The 15,407-nt window shown below is 54.8% G+C and overlaps 1 protein-coding gene across 6 annotated transcripts in view; it reads right to left on the bottom strand.

Moving 5' to 3' along the window:
- Window positions 1-289: 289 nt before the first annotated feature.
- The window catches only part of MAPKAPK3 (MAPK activated protein kinase 3), a 37,773-nt gene continuing 22,655 nt past the window's right edge, over window positions 290-15,407 (bottom strand). For all 6 annotated transcript variants that reach the window (XM_059939746.1, XM_059939752.1, XM_059939747.1 and 3 more), the window contains 9 exons: window positions 8,692-8,831; window positions 7,462-7,526; window positions 6,920-6,999; window positions 5,055-5,178; window positions 3,778-3,853; window positions 3,325-3,449; window positions 2,792-2,877; window positions 2,440-2,520; window positions 290-1,733 (listed from right to left, as the gene is read on the bottom strand). In XM_059939746.1, coding sequence (XP_059795729.1) covers window positions 1,584-1,733; window positions 2,440-2,520; window positions 2,792-2,877; window positions 3,325-3,449; window positions 3,778-3,853; window positions 5,055-5,178; window positions 6,920-6,999; window positions 7,462-7,526; window positions 8,692-8,831 — 927 coding nt within the window. In that variant the 3' untranslated portion in view covers window positions 290-1,583. The remainder of the gene's footprint in view (window positions 1,734-2,439; window positions 2,521-2,791; window positions 2,878-3,324; window positions 3,450-3,777; window positions 3,854-5,054; window positions 5,179-6,919; window positions 7,000-7,461; window positions 7,527-8,691; window positions 8,832-15,407) is intronic.

Here is a 15,407-nt window from a genome sequence, read left to right as displayed (position 1 = left end):
GGTGGCCACTGTGGGCAGACGCTGGCACACACCAAGCGGGGGGTGGGTGTCACACACGTAGCGCACCGGGCGGCACAGAGCTGGGGGCACGGGGCAGCTGCCATCCCTTAGCTCCCATGACCTTCCCATGCCTGGTGAGGCCAGGGTGGACCTGGAGGCAGCCTGGCATGTTTACCAGGCCTGAGGTACCCTGTCCAGCAGCAGTGAAATCATTAGTAGGTGTGAGGACATGCCCTTAGGCCACTTTTGTCCACTCATGTAGACAAAGAGAAACTCAGGAACAAGGGGAAAATGTCAAAATGTTGTTTACTAATATCTGGATGTAAAACCCAGCAGTGTTTTACAAATAGTGTAACCACCCTATTTGACGTGATCTAGGATTTCCCTGCCCGTGAGAGAAGCGTAAGGAACCAGCAAACAGGCCGGGGGTCAGGCACTTGCCAGGCCCATATCAGGCGTTCAGCACCCTGAGGATGCCTGGGCAGTGTGGGGCTGGGTGAGCCTGGACCAGCAAGGAAGGGGCACTCTCTGCTCCGACTCTGCCAAAGCCAGGACCAGACCCTCTAAGCGTCACACGGCAGCCCTCCACTGCCTCGGGTCTGACCCGGAGTATAGAAAGAGACCCCTGATTAACGGGGAGCCCTTGGCCCTGCCCCGAGCTATCCACTCTCGCAAAAGTGCACCAAGAAACAACCCTTGCCTTCAATCAAGACAGAATAGAGGATGAACAGTTAAGGAAAGGCTTTCCTGCCTGGGATCTGGTGAGCAGGTGGGGGCAGGGTAACTGTTTTAGCTTTTGTCACAGTGACATTTCCGAAGTAAAAAAAAGGGGTTAAAAATACCTCCCACTCTCAGTGAGACGAGAGGCTACTCTTTGGGTGGGGGGTAGTAACAGGATGCTGGGCCCAGGGACTCTGTGCAAGGAGAACTCCAAGGGCCCTGTGGGATGGGGTTGCAGCAAGACAGGGCTGGACCACCCAGAGAGCCAGGCAGACTGACCCTGCAGCCTCAGGGAGACCAAAGAGGGGTGAGCCTGAGAGAGGCATGCAGCGTGAGGGAGAGCAGCCTCCCCAAGAAGGCAGGCAGACCCTCAATTGCCCCTCTCCCTCCCTTGCTCACTCACTCAGCATTCAGAGACAGCAACTCTGTCCCTGGTCACCATGACAACCAGTGGCCGGATGCCTTTCCCAAGGCCAGGCCCATCTGCCCACCCTCCAGGGAGCTGTTTCCACAGAAGGAGGGAAGCCCAGCCACAACTCCCAGTGGCCTAGAAGTCTAAGGCCATGCCCAGGGCAGGACAAAGTCACAGTTCATTCAGGCCACTCTGGTCAAAGGCACTGCAGCTGCAGCAGGTGGCTCCCTAGCCCCCAGGTTTTGGCCCTTGTCTAGGGCCTGAACCTGGGCTGGAATTCTGAAGGATCAGGGTCACGTCCCCCCATCCTGAAGTTCCAAGTGACAAATTAAAACATAACAAAAATAATCCTTTTGTTAAAAACCATGAGCCTGGGCCCTTTGGGTCAGGGCCTCAGGCCCCTCCAGTGTGTCCTCCAGGCAGAGGCCCAGCTCCCCCACAGCCACATGAGCTACTGATTGTTGCAGCCCTGAGAGGCCGAGGAGCTGCCTGCCTGCTTCTTCCTCCGCTTGAGGAGCTGGTTGTTCGAGGCCTGCAGGTCCTTGATCTTCACCTGGTCATAGTCCACCCGCATGGTTGCCAGGGCACTGGTCATTTCCTCCTGGGGACAGATGTGGGTGGAGGGCAGGTACACTGACCTCAAGAGACATCACCTCCTGCCTGAGTAGCCCCTTAATAATATCAGTGATGGCAGTGACCATCTATGCTGCCCGAGTGCCCCCTGTGTACCCAGCACTGGGCCCATCCCTTTGCCTCATATGATCCTCACTCTAGTCCACTGTGGTAGACACTGAGCTTATCCAAAAAGGCACAGAAAGTATAGTGACTCCCTGGGACCACACCAAGGGTAAGTAGGACAGGGACTTGGACCAATGTCACCTGCTCAGAACCACAAGGCCTGCAGGGGACGCCATCTTGCTGTGCACCCAGGGCACCAGCGCCTGAAGATTGTGCCCTGGTTGCCGCAGGCTCTGAGCTGCTGCCCCATAGGCTCAAATCTGGCCTCCCCTAAGTCTAAAAGCAGGCTGACAACCCTCCCAAATGTTGCAAATCATAGGAGGGATTATGGCCAAAGCTTGGTCGGTTTGACCCCAAAGCCCCTCTTCACTGAGGGCATGAGCCAGGAGCACCACCCTGAACGGGGCAGTGCAGCCCAGTGCTCCAAGTGCCACGGTCAGACAACAGCTGCCGTCACTGACATAAGGCGAGAGGGGGCCGAAGACCCAGGTTCTGGGTGGTCACCACCGTGGAGTCCCTTCTTCCAAAACCCTGCTACTTGCAGGGAGGCTGAGGGAGGGTCCACTCACCTTGACTTCATCCCAGTGGTCTTTGTCCTCCTGCAGCACTCGAGCTGTGTGGAGTGGAGTCTGTGGCACCACCATCAATTGCTGGAAGGAGCCCCAGGCCCGTGGATCAGACCCTGCGGGCACCCGGGACAACACTGGCTGCCCCACCCCACCCCCTTTCTTCCAGTCTCAGATGGGGAAACGGAGACTCAGGGAGGTGAAGGAGCCTGACATGAGCGGTGGCAAAGGCAGGTTATAGGTGGGGCACTACCGCACATCTGTGGCCCACGGCAGGGACTCCGGAGCCATCACTCTTCTGGCAGCCCTGCTCAAGCTCATCACCCTGCCCACCATAGGACGAGGTGGCACTCACGTTGATCCAGGGATGGTTCATGAATTGTGTGATGGTCAGCCTCTCTGTGGGGTCTGTCTTCAGCAGGAGGCGGATCAGCTGCTTGGCTAGTGAAGAGAGGGGAGTGGTGAGGCTGCGAAGTTCCTCAGAGCCAGTCCCCGCCTCCCAGAGACCACCAGCTCTGCACACGCTCCCAAATTCCTAACCCACAGAAACAGTGAGCTAATAACTGTTCCTTGTTTTAAGGCATTAAATGTTCCGGGTAATTTGTTAGGCAGCAATAGATAACTGATATGAGGCAGACTTGTTTGTGGTTTCCAAAGGGAAAATATGAACAGAAGTTAGAGGAAGTTTTGAGGAGGCAGGTTTTGAGCCCGTTTGGCAGATATAGAAACTGAGGTTCAAAAAGGTTAGGTGACTTGCCTAGGACCACAAAGCTGGGATGTGGGGGAAGCTAGGATCTGAATACAGGTCAGTTTGACACCAAAGTGTTCTCTCCCAGAAGGAAGGATTATGGGGTCCAGCGGAGCAAGCTGGGGCAGAGATTCACTCACCATCCTCAGAGACCTCCGACCACTCAGGATTGGGGAAGCCATACTGGCCCAGGCGGATCCTCCTCTTCATCCCCGGGGAGATGGCCTGGCCCGTGTTGGAGTAGAAGGGCGGGAAGCCGCATAGGCTGGGGGAGGGCAGAGGTCATTCGGCACAGGTGTGGGGGAAGCGCCAGGGTGGACCCATTCTCCTCCCTCAAGACCCTGACTGGGGAGACAGGCAGCCAGACACCAAGGCAATAATACCAGCCCTCGGAACTCTGGTGTTCATCCCAGGACCACCATCTGCCCTTGGCATGGGGAGGCCTTCAAGGAGCCTGAAGAAGAGGTGTCCCAAGACCAGAAGGGAAGGGCAGCCTCCTTGAAGAGTGACCCACTCAAGCCCCTCACCAAGGATGGCGGGGGCAGAAGTGGTTCTGAGGGTACATGGGGTTGCAGGAGATGGATGGTACTCACAGGATGTACATGATGACGCCCAGGGACCACATATCACATGACTTGTCATACTTCTCTGGACCCAGGACCTCAGGAGCTACCAGGGCAGAGGGCACAGGAGGGGCCTCAGTCCCAAGGGTCCTCGAGCCCAGGCAGGAGCCTAAATCCTGGACAAGGTGGAGAGCAGGTGCCCAAGCTGGGGGATGGGGCAGAGCAGACTGGTGTCTGGCACCTTCTGGGAAGGCAGCATGTGTGTGAAGTTGCGGGAGGAAAAGCAGCTCCCAGATAAAATAATCCCACTTTTAGACTGGGCTGTAAGAAATTATAGCCTCCTAGCTACTTTGGGCCATCTCAGTCTTGGTGTGGGAGGAGAGGGATAGGAGGGCAGTCTGGGGTTTGATGGGGTCCTGCCGTAGGTGAGAGGGCCTCAGCCCGCCAGCTGCCCTGTGTCCCTTGCCTCCTGAATGTACAGCCTAGGTCATGGGTAAGGAGGGGCCACGGCCAGGGCTCTGGGTTCCACTGTCAGCCTGGCTATCATCCCATGGGGCCTTGGTCTTCCCATCTGTTCAATGAGATGGGTAGGCTGGAAGATTTCTAAGTCAAAATACTGCAAAACACGTTCTGGTAAACAGAGTGCCATTCCAGCTGTCTCAGGGGGCTTCCCACCCCTTAAACAGCTCTTGGAAGGCTTATCCTGAGGGAGAAGAGCTCTCTGTAAAACGAGTCATCACCCCACTCTCCGGGAAGGGGCACTTTCAGCGGGGGCTTCTCCAGATCTGGGGGCTGCCCGCTCACAGAGGAGCAGGGAGTTTTTCCAGGAAGCATGGGTATGTGCACAACCCCGGGTCCCATCCATGCCCTCACCTAAGGGACCCTCTCCCACAAGGCAGGTGGCTGGTACTCTGCATCCCTCTAATGTAGGAGGAAATGCCTGCCCACTTTCTGAATATGACTCCCAGGAAGATAAAAACCAGAGAAAAACAACCGCAGTTGGGCTCCATCCCAGGCTGATGGCAGCCTTTTATCACGTATATATTTAGAGCCACTGTGATGTCATTCAGCTCACAGGCCACAGCCAGAATTTTCCTGGATCTATTTTCAAAAGAAGAAGCTGAAGTTTGGGAGAATATTTTTGCAACCTCCGGCCCCCCAGTCACCGCCTCCTCGCAGACAGAATCCTCCCCTCCCTCCTCACTGGGCTTTAACCCTTTGGCTTCTGCACCCCACTGGCTGCCCCATACCACAGCAGGGTGAGGCGGGTGTGGTAAAGAGGTACAAACCATATCCCAAGGACTCACCCACATAATAGGGAGTGTAGCAGGGAGTCTGCAGGGCATTTTGGGTGGTCTCCTTGGCAAAGCCAAAGTCCGTGAGCTTGAGTACCCCATCTTTCTCCTTGGACGTGTAGAGCAGGTTTTCAGGCTGGGCCAGGAAGAGAAAACATTAGTCTGGAGTTAGGCACCAGGTGGGGGCAGAATCTTCCCTCATCCAGATTGATGCAGGAGGAGCCAGGTCCATCTCACTAAAAAGGCCTGGGTCTTGGCAACCAACAACACGGGTCAAATATGGAGGACACTAATGTGGCTGAGAGGTGACACCTCATCTCACAGAGGGGAAACTGAGGCAGTTGTTCAACCAAGGCTGCATATAAACGAGTGCCAAGGAGAGCCCAGGGGCAGGAAATTCTGAGTTTGAGTTGGTGATGATGCCTTGAGATGCCAAAATGAGGGTTCCGGGGGAAGGTGGGCTGCAAGCGAGCCAGTGCTGCCAAGCACACAGCCTGTACCCAGCCCAGAATGAGCCTGCAGGACAGCCCCCCTGAGGTTGCTCCGGGAGCTAAGACCCCAGGAGCTGCACAGAGGCCATCCTTCCTGGTTGCAGAGCACAGAGAGTCTGAGGGATGAAGGCAGTGGGGAATCTGCATGGAGGAGGCAGCCCTGAAGCTGGTTTTTAATGAATTGGTAGGACCTAGGCCCATGGAGAGGAGCGGCAGAGCTGGGGTAGAAGGATGGGTGTTAGATGGAGTTCCAGTTTGGAGCCAGTGAAAGCTATTTCTCAGGTCCTGTTTAAGACGATCCAACCTTGGACTGGGATTAAAAACAGGGAAGCAGTTTTGGTCTGTACAAAGGAATCTTCTCGGCAGAAGGCTTTTCTCCCCTTGGGAGAAAAAAAGGAAGCCAGGGCCAAAATAAAGCAAAGGTGAGACTGTTGCGGCTCCCCGTGTATCCAAAATCAAAGAATAACTGTATGGGTTGGCAGTAGTCAGCCAGAGGAAGAACCTGATGCAGCAGCTGGGCCCTCAGGTCTCCTCTGCCCAGTCTTAGGAGGAAATAAGCCTGGGGGTGTCATGCTCTAAGTGTGGGGCTGAGGGCCCAGGAGTTGCAGATTCTACTCTGATGGTGGCTGGCACATGCATGTGTGTGCATGTGTGTATGTAAGGCTGCCTCGGTTTGCATTTCATCCATCTGATCTTGATCACCTGTAAGAGTCAGTCTTCCCTAGATAGGAAGTTTGGAGAGAACATCTCTCAAGCCCATCCACTGGAAGGGCAAGCAGGTCCAGCAACTGGGATTACCTCTGCTCCTTCATCCAGTACCCAGCAAATGGCTTCTTTCCCCTAAAATGTTGACATTAGAGGGCTCCACCTATGGAAGCTATGGCTGTTACTTCACAGAAGCCCCAACATTGTAAGGCAGCCCCTTCCTGAGGCCTGGCACATTGTCTCCACAAAATCTTTGCTGAATGAACAAATGAATGCATGAATCCCAGTGCAGCAACTGCACAGCCTTGAGCAAGACAATCTCTCTCTGAGCCTCGGTTTCCTCATCTGTCAAATGGGTAATGGCACCCATCTCACAGGGCTGGGTGAGGATTAAACGAGATGCTTATCAGGACTACTGGCTTGAAGTAGGCATTCAATTATTCTTATGGCTATTGGGATTATACAGTGTTTGAAGGAAACAAGGAGACCCATCTGGCTAGAGCAGAATGAATATGCTGGAACCATAGGAGAAAAGGCTGAGAAGAGCAGTCTTGGCCAGGGGGAAGAGGCCTTGAATGCCAACCAAGGAACGTGGCCTCCATCTAGTGGATGCTGGGACCATTGAGGGTTGTGGATGGTACTCTTTCCCCTGGTCTCCGAACCTGGATCCTGGAGCCTCACCTTGACATCTCGGTGGGCAATGTTCCAGCTGTGCAGAAACTGGATAGCGGTGCCAATATCCCTCATGATCTCTGCAGCTTCTGCAGACACAGACAGAGGAGGGGGTCACTGATGTCAGTCAAGGGTCAGGCAGCCTAGGGGGCCCCACCCCATCATCCCTCCTGGGAAAGCACAAGATGGTGCACTCCTCCCACCCAGGGCCCCCATCCCATACCCACACCCTGGTTACCCTAGTTTCCTCTGGGGATGCCCCCAGCTCATCTGGGGCTCTTTCAGCAGGCCTGAGCTACCTCTCCCCAGCTCAACTGTTGGTTGGCACCAAGAGGCATGGAGTCCTCCATCCCAAGGTCATGGAGAGCCCATCTCTGACAAGGTGTCACAGACTCACAGAACCCCTTGGGAGATAAACACTCTGTCCCATCCTCTCTTATTCAGCTGGGGAAACTGAGGTACAGAGAGGAGCAGGGCTTTGCCCAGCATCACACAGAAACTCTGTGTGAGCCATCTCAGCCCAAATCCCTAGTGCAGCTGCATGTACACACCTCTCTCAGTGAAAGCTTGGTGGCCACGCTCCTGAATCCTGCTGAACAACTCACCGCCTTCCATGCTATTAGAGAAAGTGGGCAGGGAGGAGGAGAATCAGGCATCAACCTGCCCCAGCCCCGAGTCATGGGCCCAGGCCTCCAGCCCTGCTGCTCTTCTCCTGGGGAATGGTCACCTTCAGCCTCCCTGTGCCCTGCAGAGCCTGGTGCATGGTGGGCTGTTGGCTTGGGTGGGTTGAACTCAACTCTTAGAACTAGGGGAGGATCTTAACCAGGGAGCACCTGTGTTCCCAGGGGCACTGCCCCTACCTGGCAGCCCCACCCTCATCCAGGTTTCCCCAAGTGAGGAAGGAGATGTCAGTTATCATCGTCATGGCCACTGTTTTCTGAGCACCTACTGTGTGCTGTGCCCTAGGCAAACCCTTTGTGTGTACTGCTGTGTAATCCTGGGCTGGTCCTTTCATCTCGCAGTGCCTCACCTTCCTCTTCTGTAAAACAGGGATTATAGCACCAACCTCACAGAGTTGTGAAGATTGATTCAGCAATACACATAGAGCACTTAGAATGAACAGGGTGAATGCTATATTAAGATCTCCCTCCACATTTTACATGGGAGTTACAGCGATTCAGAGGTTAGCAGTTGCCTGAGGTCACACAGCTAGTGGGTGGCAGAGCCAGGATCTGAACCCCAAATCTGACTCAAGAGCTGCTACACTGTGGGGTGAGGGGGAACTTTAAAGGCAGACAGGGAGGAGCTGGAGGCCAAGACACAGGGCCCAGGGTCTGAGGAAGGTTAGGGTTGAGCCACAGTGCTCGTGGGAGAAGCCCAGGGTGGAGGAAGCCGCTAGCTCCTGGATCTAGGCCCTGATCACCCAGCACCTGGTGGGGCCGTGGGAGCACAAATCCAGGTGGGAAGGAGAAAGCTGAGGGGACAGTGTACATCCCACTCTTCCCCACATCTCTTCCCCACCCCCTACATTCAGCTCTTCCAGCCCCTCCTCACAGAGTGGAAATCATACCCAGGGAGGTCACATTAGAGCCCCTGTGGATTCCTTCCCACCCTTGCAGGAAGGCCCTTGTGGCCAGCTGCGCAGGTCCGCGACCATTCAGAGGCTGGGGGGGCCTCCCGGAGATGCTATCTGAAGAACAGAGACAGCCCCTAAAGAATGGTGGGAGCCTGGGGGCCACAGGGGTACTAATGAGGCACTGAGGCAGGGTGGGCCAGCATACCATTCCATGACGATGAGGAGACAGCGTTTGCTCTGATGCATGTTCTCATACACATCCAGGATGCGCACAATGTGGGGGCCGCCCGAGGCTTGCCAGTGGTGGTCCACCTCCTGCCGGGCCTTGGGGCTGTCATACAGGAGCTGCGGGCAGGTAGGCACAGAGAGTGTCAGGCCCAAAATCCACTTCCCCAGGAGCCACCCAGTAGTGCCACTGCCCTCACTTTGCAGACAAGGACACGTAACCTCAGAGAGGCCTGTGACCTGCCTAAGGTCACCCAGCTTATGAAGGGCAAAATGAGGATTCAAATCCAGGTTTCCCTGATCTGTGGTCCAATGAGCCTCTGGACTTGATTGAGGGTCAGCTTCAAGCAGCTTAGCCGGTAGCTCAGGAAGCTCTGGAAAGTAGCTGAAAGCTTGGAAGGGCTCAGAGGCCAGAGAAGTCCCTGCCTCCCTTCTTGGGGACAGCAACTGAAGTGGAAATTGAGTGGACTTTGTAGTCAAATCACACATCACCTGTGAGGCCCCAGGCCAGGAGCCACACATCCCCAGAGCCTCATTTTTACAGTGAGATGGCATGAGGGTTGTGGACCAGAGGCAGAGGTTGGCGGCAAGGAGGACCCTGCTCGAGGGAAGTGACTCCCTGGCGGGGTGAGGTCTGGGCTTGGAGCTAAATTCCTCCAATGACTCATTGTGACCTCAAGCAAACATTCACAGCTCCAAGCCACAGCCCACAACTCTGTAAAATGGAGTAATAATAGTCATCCCCACAGGATGCATCACATCAAGGCAGGCAGCACGTGGGTGGGCGTCAGGATCCTTGCTCAGGTTAACTCAGTCCTGGGCTGTGGCTGTCAACCTTAAGGCCAATCACCGGAAATGAGCAAGACCCTGAAGTGGTCATGCTCAGAGGAGGTGTAGGGGGTGGAGAAGTCAGCCTGCAGCGTGAGGTGGCCCAGAATGGGGAGAGCAGGGACAAGCCATCCCCCGGGTAAGGCTGCTCACATTTGCTTCCTGGCTGAACAGGGCTGAAGATCAGGGTTGGAGCCCAAGATAGGCTCAGACCAGCTCCATCTTGCTCAGTACCCACCGGACCCCGGGCTACCCTGGGCCTTGCTTTCTTCTTCTGCAGGATGGTTTCCCCTCTGCCAGGGCATGTGCGGGCAGGCTCTGAGACCAAGCTCTCTAGGCAAAGATCAACTGGGGTGGAAATGAAGGCAGTGGGTCCCTGCATCTGCTTGCCCCTTGGTCTCTGGAGCTTGACCCTAGTGTGGGGTGCAAGGAGCTGGGCAAGCCCCTCCACCAGCTCCAGGGTTCCTTCTCCACTAACCAGTCCAGAATGGGGGTGTGCATGGAGACGGCTGTAGGCAGACACTCCCAGCCTGGAAACCATGGATCCCTTGCTCGTGCTGCCTTTGCCTCCTCTGTTCTGCCCACACAGCTCCCATGTATCGGCTTCTTACTTAACAGCACTGGGGGTAGAGGCTTGGTCACTCACCCCCCATCAAGACAGGTCACCCCCACTCACCACATCAGCTCCCCCCACCACACTGTGTCCTGAGGTGACTCAAGCCAGGGGCACCTCAGGCTTTAGCCACAGGACCAAAGATGCACCATCCTCCCTCCCTGCTCTGTCCTCTCTGCACCCCTTCTCTCCTTGGCCTCCTAACACTTCTCCCTGCCCCCTGCCACCTCTTCCCTAGCCCACCTGACCATGTCCTGCCAGGGCCCCCAGGCAGGCTCCTGGACCCTCTCCTCACTCTGCCCTGCTTCTGGTACCCAACCCCGGTACCAGGGTCCTCTCTCTTCTCTCCTAAAATCCCAAGCCCACAGCTGAAATGCTTTCGGTGGGGTCCTCAGCCCTACCTCTTTCTCTCTGGTCCTTCACTACCTATCCCCACCCCCACTCTAAATCGCCAGCCCTAGTGCTCCAAGTAAAGGCCATCTCCTCGCCTGGCATCCAGAGCTCGTCTTCCTCTCCCAGCTCATTTCCTGCTACCCTGGCCCCAGAGCACTTGGTTCTGGTCAGAATGATGTATGTTCTGATCCCAAACAGGCCTCACTCTCTGCCTAGGCCAGGTGCACTCTTGCTCCATCTCCTCCACTGGGCCAACTCCCTTTTTCTGAGGAAGGTTCTGGGCTCAGTTCAGATGTCTCCTCCTCTGGAAAGTGCTCCCAGCACCTCCCCCAGTGGTTTTTGCCTCTGTACCTCCACCAGGCTGGAAGCAACTTGAAGGTAGAGACAGGTCAGGATTACCTGGGAGTCCCCAGCTGGGGTCTGGCAGAAAACACTGGGCTCCTGAACAAACAAAGGATGGGATGATGGGCATGGGGCTGGAAGGAGACGGGGGTGTGAGAGGGAAAGGAGGAGGAAGATGGATGGCCTGAGCCTGCACCTTGTGCTTTGCTGAGGAGGAGGAGCAGGTGGAGCTGTCCTGAGCTGGAGCCTCTCAATGCCTCCCGCCCTACTCAGTCCATATTTAGGATCCCATTTACCACATGGATTAAAATAGTCCTTCTCTGAGTGCCAAGGGCCTGAGAACAGGCACAGGGGTGGGGAGAGAACTGCCCCTAGAAAACACAATAAATGCCTCCAGGTCTCTCTAAAGGGGAGGTTACAGAGCCCTGCACCTGGGCCCACCCAGGGCCAGCTGCCAAGAAATCTCCAGGGCTGTCTCTCTTGATGTCTCAGGGTGACCTTGAGTGCAGCCCCAGACCTCTTAGAGCCTCAGTGTTCTCATCTTTCTTCCCCCTTGCCAAAGTCTTCTCCTCTCCTAGGAGTACCGCCAGATACACCTCCTCTCAGAAGCCCTCCCTGACAACCCTGTCTAAAGAGGACCTCGAGGGTCCCTTATTCTCCCTTCATCCTTTATTTTTCTTTCTTTCTATATATGCTTGTTTATTGAGGTATACTTTACATACACAGACCTCAAGAGTCCAGTTCAATGAATTTTGACAGTTGCATACACCCTGTGACCCACACCCCCATCAAGACAGAAAATGTTGCCAGCTCCCCAGAAAGCTCCCGCATCATCACCCTTTTTTCCTCTCTCCCGTGCATCACTTGCTCATGACCTACAATTAACTTGTTCCTTTGATAACTCTTTAAACAAACACACACATATAGATGTTACACTTTCAATATGCCTGGCTCTGTTCTGAGCACTTGATAAACATTAGGAGGAAGGGACTTTATTACCACCATTCTTTAGCTGAGGAACTGAGGCACAGCGAGGTGAAATAACCGGCCCCAGATCATGCAGCCGTTTCCCCAGTCAGGCTGGCATTGTGCTGCCTCCGGCCTCAGACTGTGGGCCCCCAAGGGCAGGGCCAGTCTGCCTGGTCACCTCTGGGTCCCAGTACTGGTACAGAGCACTGGCTCAGATAATATCTGTAGATTTCATGAACAAATCTATAAAGTGGGGATAAAGGGAAGAAACCCTCACAACTCATCATGAGGAGAGAACAAGATTAAATTGAGGACCCAGGAAGGCTCAACAAATGAAAGACATGACAACCTGGACAGATTTCCTCCCCACTGTACCTCACCTACCCTCTCTGGTGAACTTCACCTCCTCTTCCAAGGAGCCCATCCTGACTCCTCCAGCCCACAAGGCCATTGCTACAAGTTGACTTCATTCATGCAAGTATATGAGGCTTCACTATCCTTCATGAAAGGTGTCCCCAAGCAAGAGCCCGTCTTCCCAGGCATGGGAATGAGCACAGGGCTAAGAGACAGGAGCCCCAGGTTCTACTCTTATTCTCAGTGTGACCTGGGGCTGGTCCTTTGCCTCTCTGTGTCTCTGTTTCCCTTGTGTTAAGATGCAGGGCTTGGGCTAGACTGGGGGTGGGGGGGGTGGGAACCACAGGGAGGACCTCTGGTCAGGGGCTCCTTGCAAAGTGGGGTCAGTAGCCCCACTCCCACAGCATTGTCCCCATGGAGCAGCCTCTGGTCTCCACTGACCCCATATTCAAATGCCTGAAGCTGCTGGGGGCCACCCGGTGTCTTGGTCCCCAGCCACAGCTGGGAAGAAAAGAAGATGGGGTGGCCTTCTGACAACCCAACAGACCGGTACCCCGTCCTCACTCCCATCCTACATCCCCTGAGCCCCCCAGGGGTCCACGAAAGCTGGAGGGTCTGTGATGGCTCCTGGACAGCTCCACAGCTCCAGCTAGTGCCCAACAGGCTCCCTTATACGCCTGTCAGACGGAACCCTGGCTTCCTCCTAAGGGAGGGCTCCCAGCTCTGCTTGAGTTGTGGGCCCCCACTGAAGTTACACAAGCATCGAATTTGAGACCATATTTCTTTGATCAAATGACAATGCTCTAGCCTCAGTCTTTGATTATGTGGTTTCCACCTCTCCCTTCTCCCCTCACTCTCCTTTGCCAAATTCTCTCACCTACCCCTAGAGCCCGTAGCCAGACAGCTGAGACCCCTGCCAACCACACCAGACAGTGGACCCCAGCAAAGGTTGAGGGCAGAGGGACCCACGCCCCTCCAGCTCTCCAGATGGAATGGGAGCCTCAGAACTGGCCAGGCCTCCTCCCTACCTCCACGCTGTGTCCCTTTCCACCCAAGCACAGGGTTTACATGCAGGTGGAGGAATTCTTGAGTTCGGGAGCTGGGAAAACAACAGCAGCTTTTGACTGTTTGGAAAACAATTTACAGTTTACAAAACACTCTTTTCCCTTATCTCATGGGAATGCTCGGTGCCACCCTGTGAGGCAAGCAGGGCGGGGACCGTCAGCCCCAATTTATAGAGTGAGGAAAAAGAGGCTCTAGAGGATGAAGTCATTGCCCTGGGGCCACCAGGCTGGAGTAAGGTAAGGCTGGACAGGGAGGAGAACAGGACTCCTGAGAGAGCATCCAGACAACCCCTCCCTGAGGGGAAATGAGAGGAGGGGGTGGCCCCGAGTCAGAGAGGCACTGGCCAAAACTACTACTTGCAAGACTTGGGAAACTCGTTCTGAAATAAATGTGTGCATAGGTGCATGGGTGTGTGCACGAGCAGGGATGTGAGTAGGTATGTGTGTGTGTGCATGGAAACATGGGTAAATGTACACAAGAGTACATGCACATAAGGGGTGTGTGTACGGGTGTATGTGGTATGGGGCTGGGGAATGTGTGTCAGTGCGTGGGCCATGGTATGTTTGTGTCTCTAGACTCTGTGATGTTGATTTTGATCCCCTCAGAGAATAAGGCCCATCCATCTGTCCATTTATTTGTCCAACATTTTCTATTTCTCTGAAGTGCCTAGCAGAGAACTGGGCACAGAGAGGCGCCCAAGAAAGACTGGGGGTCTTGCTGCTACAACTCAACCTGTGACAGCCTTGTCTGGGCAGGTGACCAAGCCTAGACCCTCTGCTCAGACCTCCTCTCCCACTGAGGCCCCATTTCCACTGCAGGAGCCATCACCTCACATTGCCCAGAGCTGTAAAAGTACTCTGTCTGCCTTCCTAGAGCATCAAACAGAGCTGGGATGTCTGCAGTGACTCTGTAAGACACAGCCTTGGGACCAGCCCCCAACATCCTTCTCCACCCTTCTTCCCAGGCCCACATGCCCACCCACACAGCCAGCGTCCACATCCAGCTCACCCCAGGATGGGCTCTTTTCAAGTAGAAGTGTTCACAGTATCTGTCTCACAGACACACACACACACACACACACACACACACACACAAGGCCCCAAGGCCCCGGGCTGGACAAGCAGCCTCTCCCACCCCATCCCAACCTCCACACTCCCAGCCAATGAACCTGCAGCCCAGGCCAAACTGCTGTGGCCTGTGCCGGAACACCCACTCCTTCCAGGGGAAGAGAGCTGGTTTATAATCTCTCCCATCAGTGAGGCAGCAGCAAATTAAAAAATATGAACTCTGGATTTCATGACAGCCCACAGCCCAAGAGACATTAACCCTACAGCAAAGGGAACCTCATGGAGGCCAGGGATCCACTTCCTCTCACTGCTCTGTGGGCCACTGAAGTCCCATTATTTCCACTTTCTTGGGGTTCCAGCTTGGTTTGATGCCAGAGGATAGAGAGGAGAGAGGCAGGAAGGACTGCTGTGTCCCCCAACACCTTCTCTCCCACCCTGCAGGTCTCACCCCAGCCTCAGGCAAGGGCAGGCTGGAACACTCAGGAGCTGCATCTCCAGGCTGTCGATTACACCACAGTTACACACGCTCAGCGCCAAACACTCAGGCAGTGGAACTGAACAGAATATTATGGGAAAATCTAGGTTTGCGACTCATTTTTTTCACTGTGGAGAACCCCAATTCTCTACAGAGGGAGGTTATAGATGAGAAAAAGCACTTTGAATTTACTAAACTCCCTCCTTGTTAGGAGTTTTCCAATTCAGCCATATCTGAGGTCCCTTCTGGCTCCCAGTTCTGTAATTATTTGGGATTATTTTCCCATGGGAACATATCTCTACTTTTATGAGAGACACCACTGGAAGAGCAGGATTCATTTTACAGCCAGCTGTTGAGACCACCCTGCCTCGTGCTGTTAGCAGCACGGGTGGTTATTAATACTCTGCACCCTTGCCCCTGGCCAGCTAGTGGGACCCTTGCTGGCTGCTTTGCCTACATAGAGCAGAGGCCATAGCCTCGGGATGGGGTGGTACAGACTGACCTCAAGTTCAGGGTTTGAAGCAGGAGTTTCCTTTTTAAGGCCTCAGTATCTTCCTTATAAACCCAGACTCATCCCCCTGTCACTGACT

This window comes from Balaenoptera ricei, chromosome 11 (assembly GCF_028023285.1).
Source record: "Balaenoptera ricei isolate mBalRic1 chromosome 11, mBalRic1.hap2, whole genome shotgun sequence".
NCBI classification, from domain to species: domain Eukaryota; kingdom Metazoa; phylum Chordata; class Mammalia; order Artiodactyla; family Balaenopteridae; genus Balaenoptera; species Balaenoptera ricei.
Note: the sequence above shows the minus strand (reverse complement) of the source record. Positions and strands in the feature narration are given on the sequence as shown.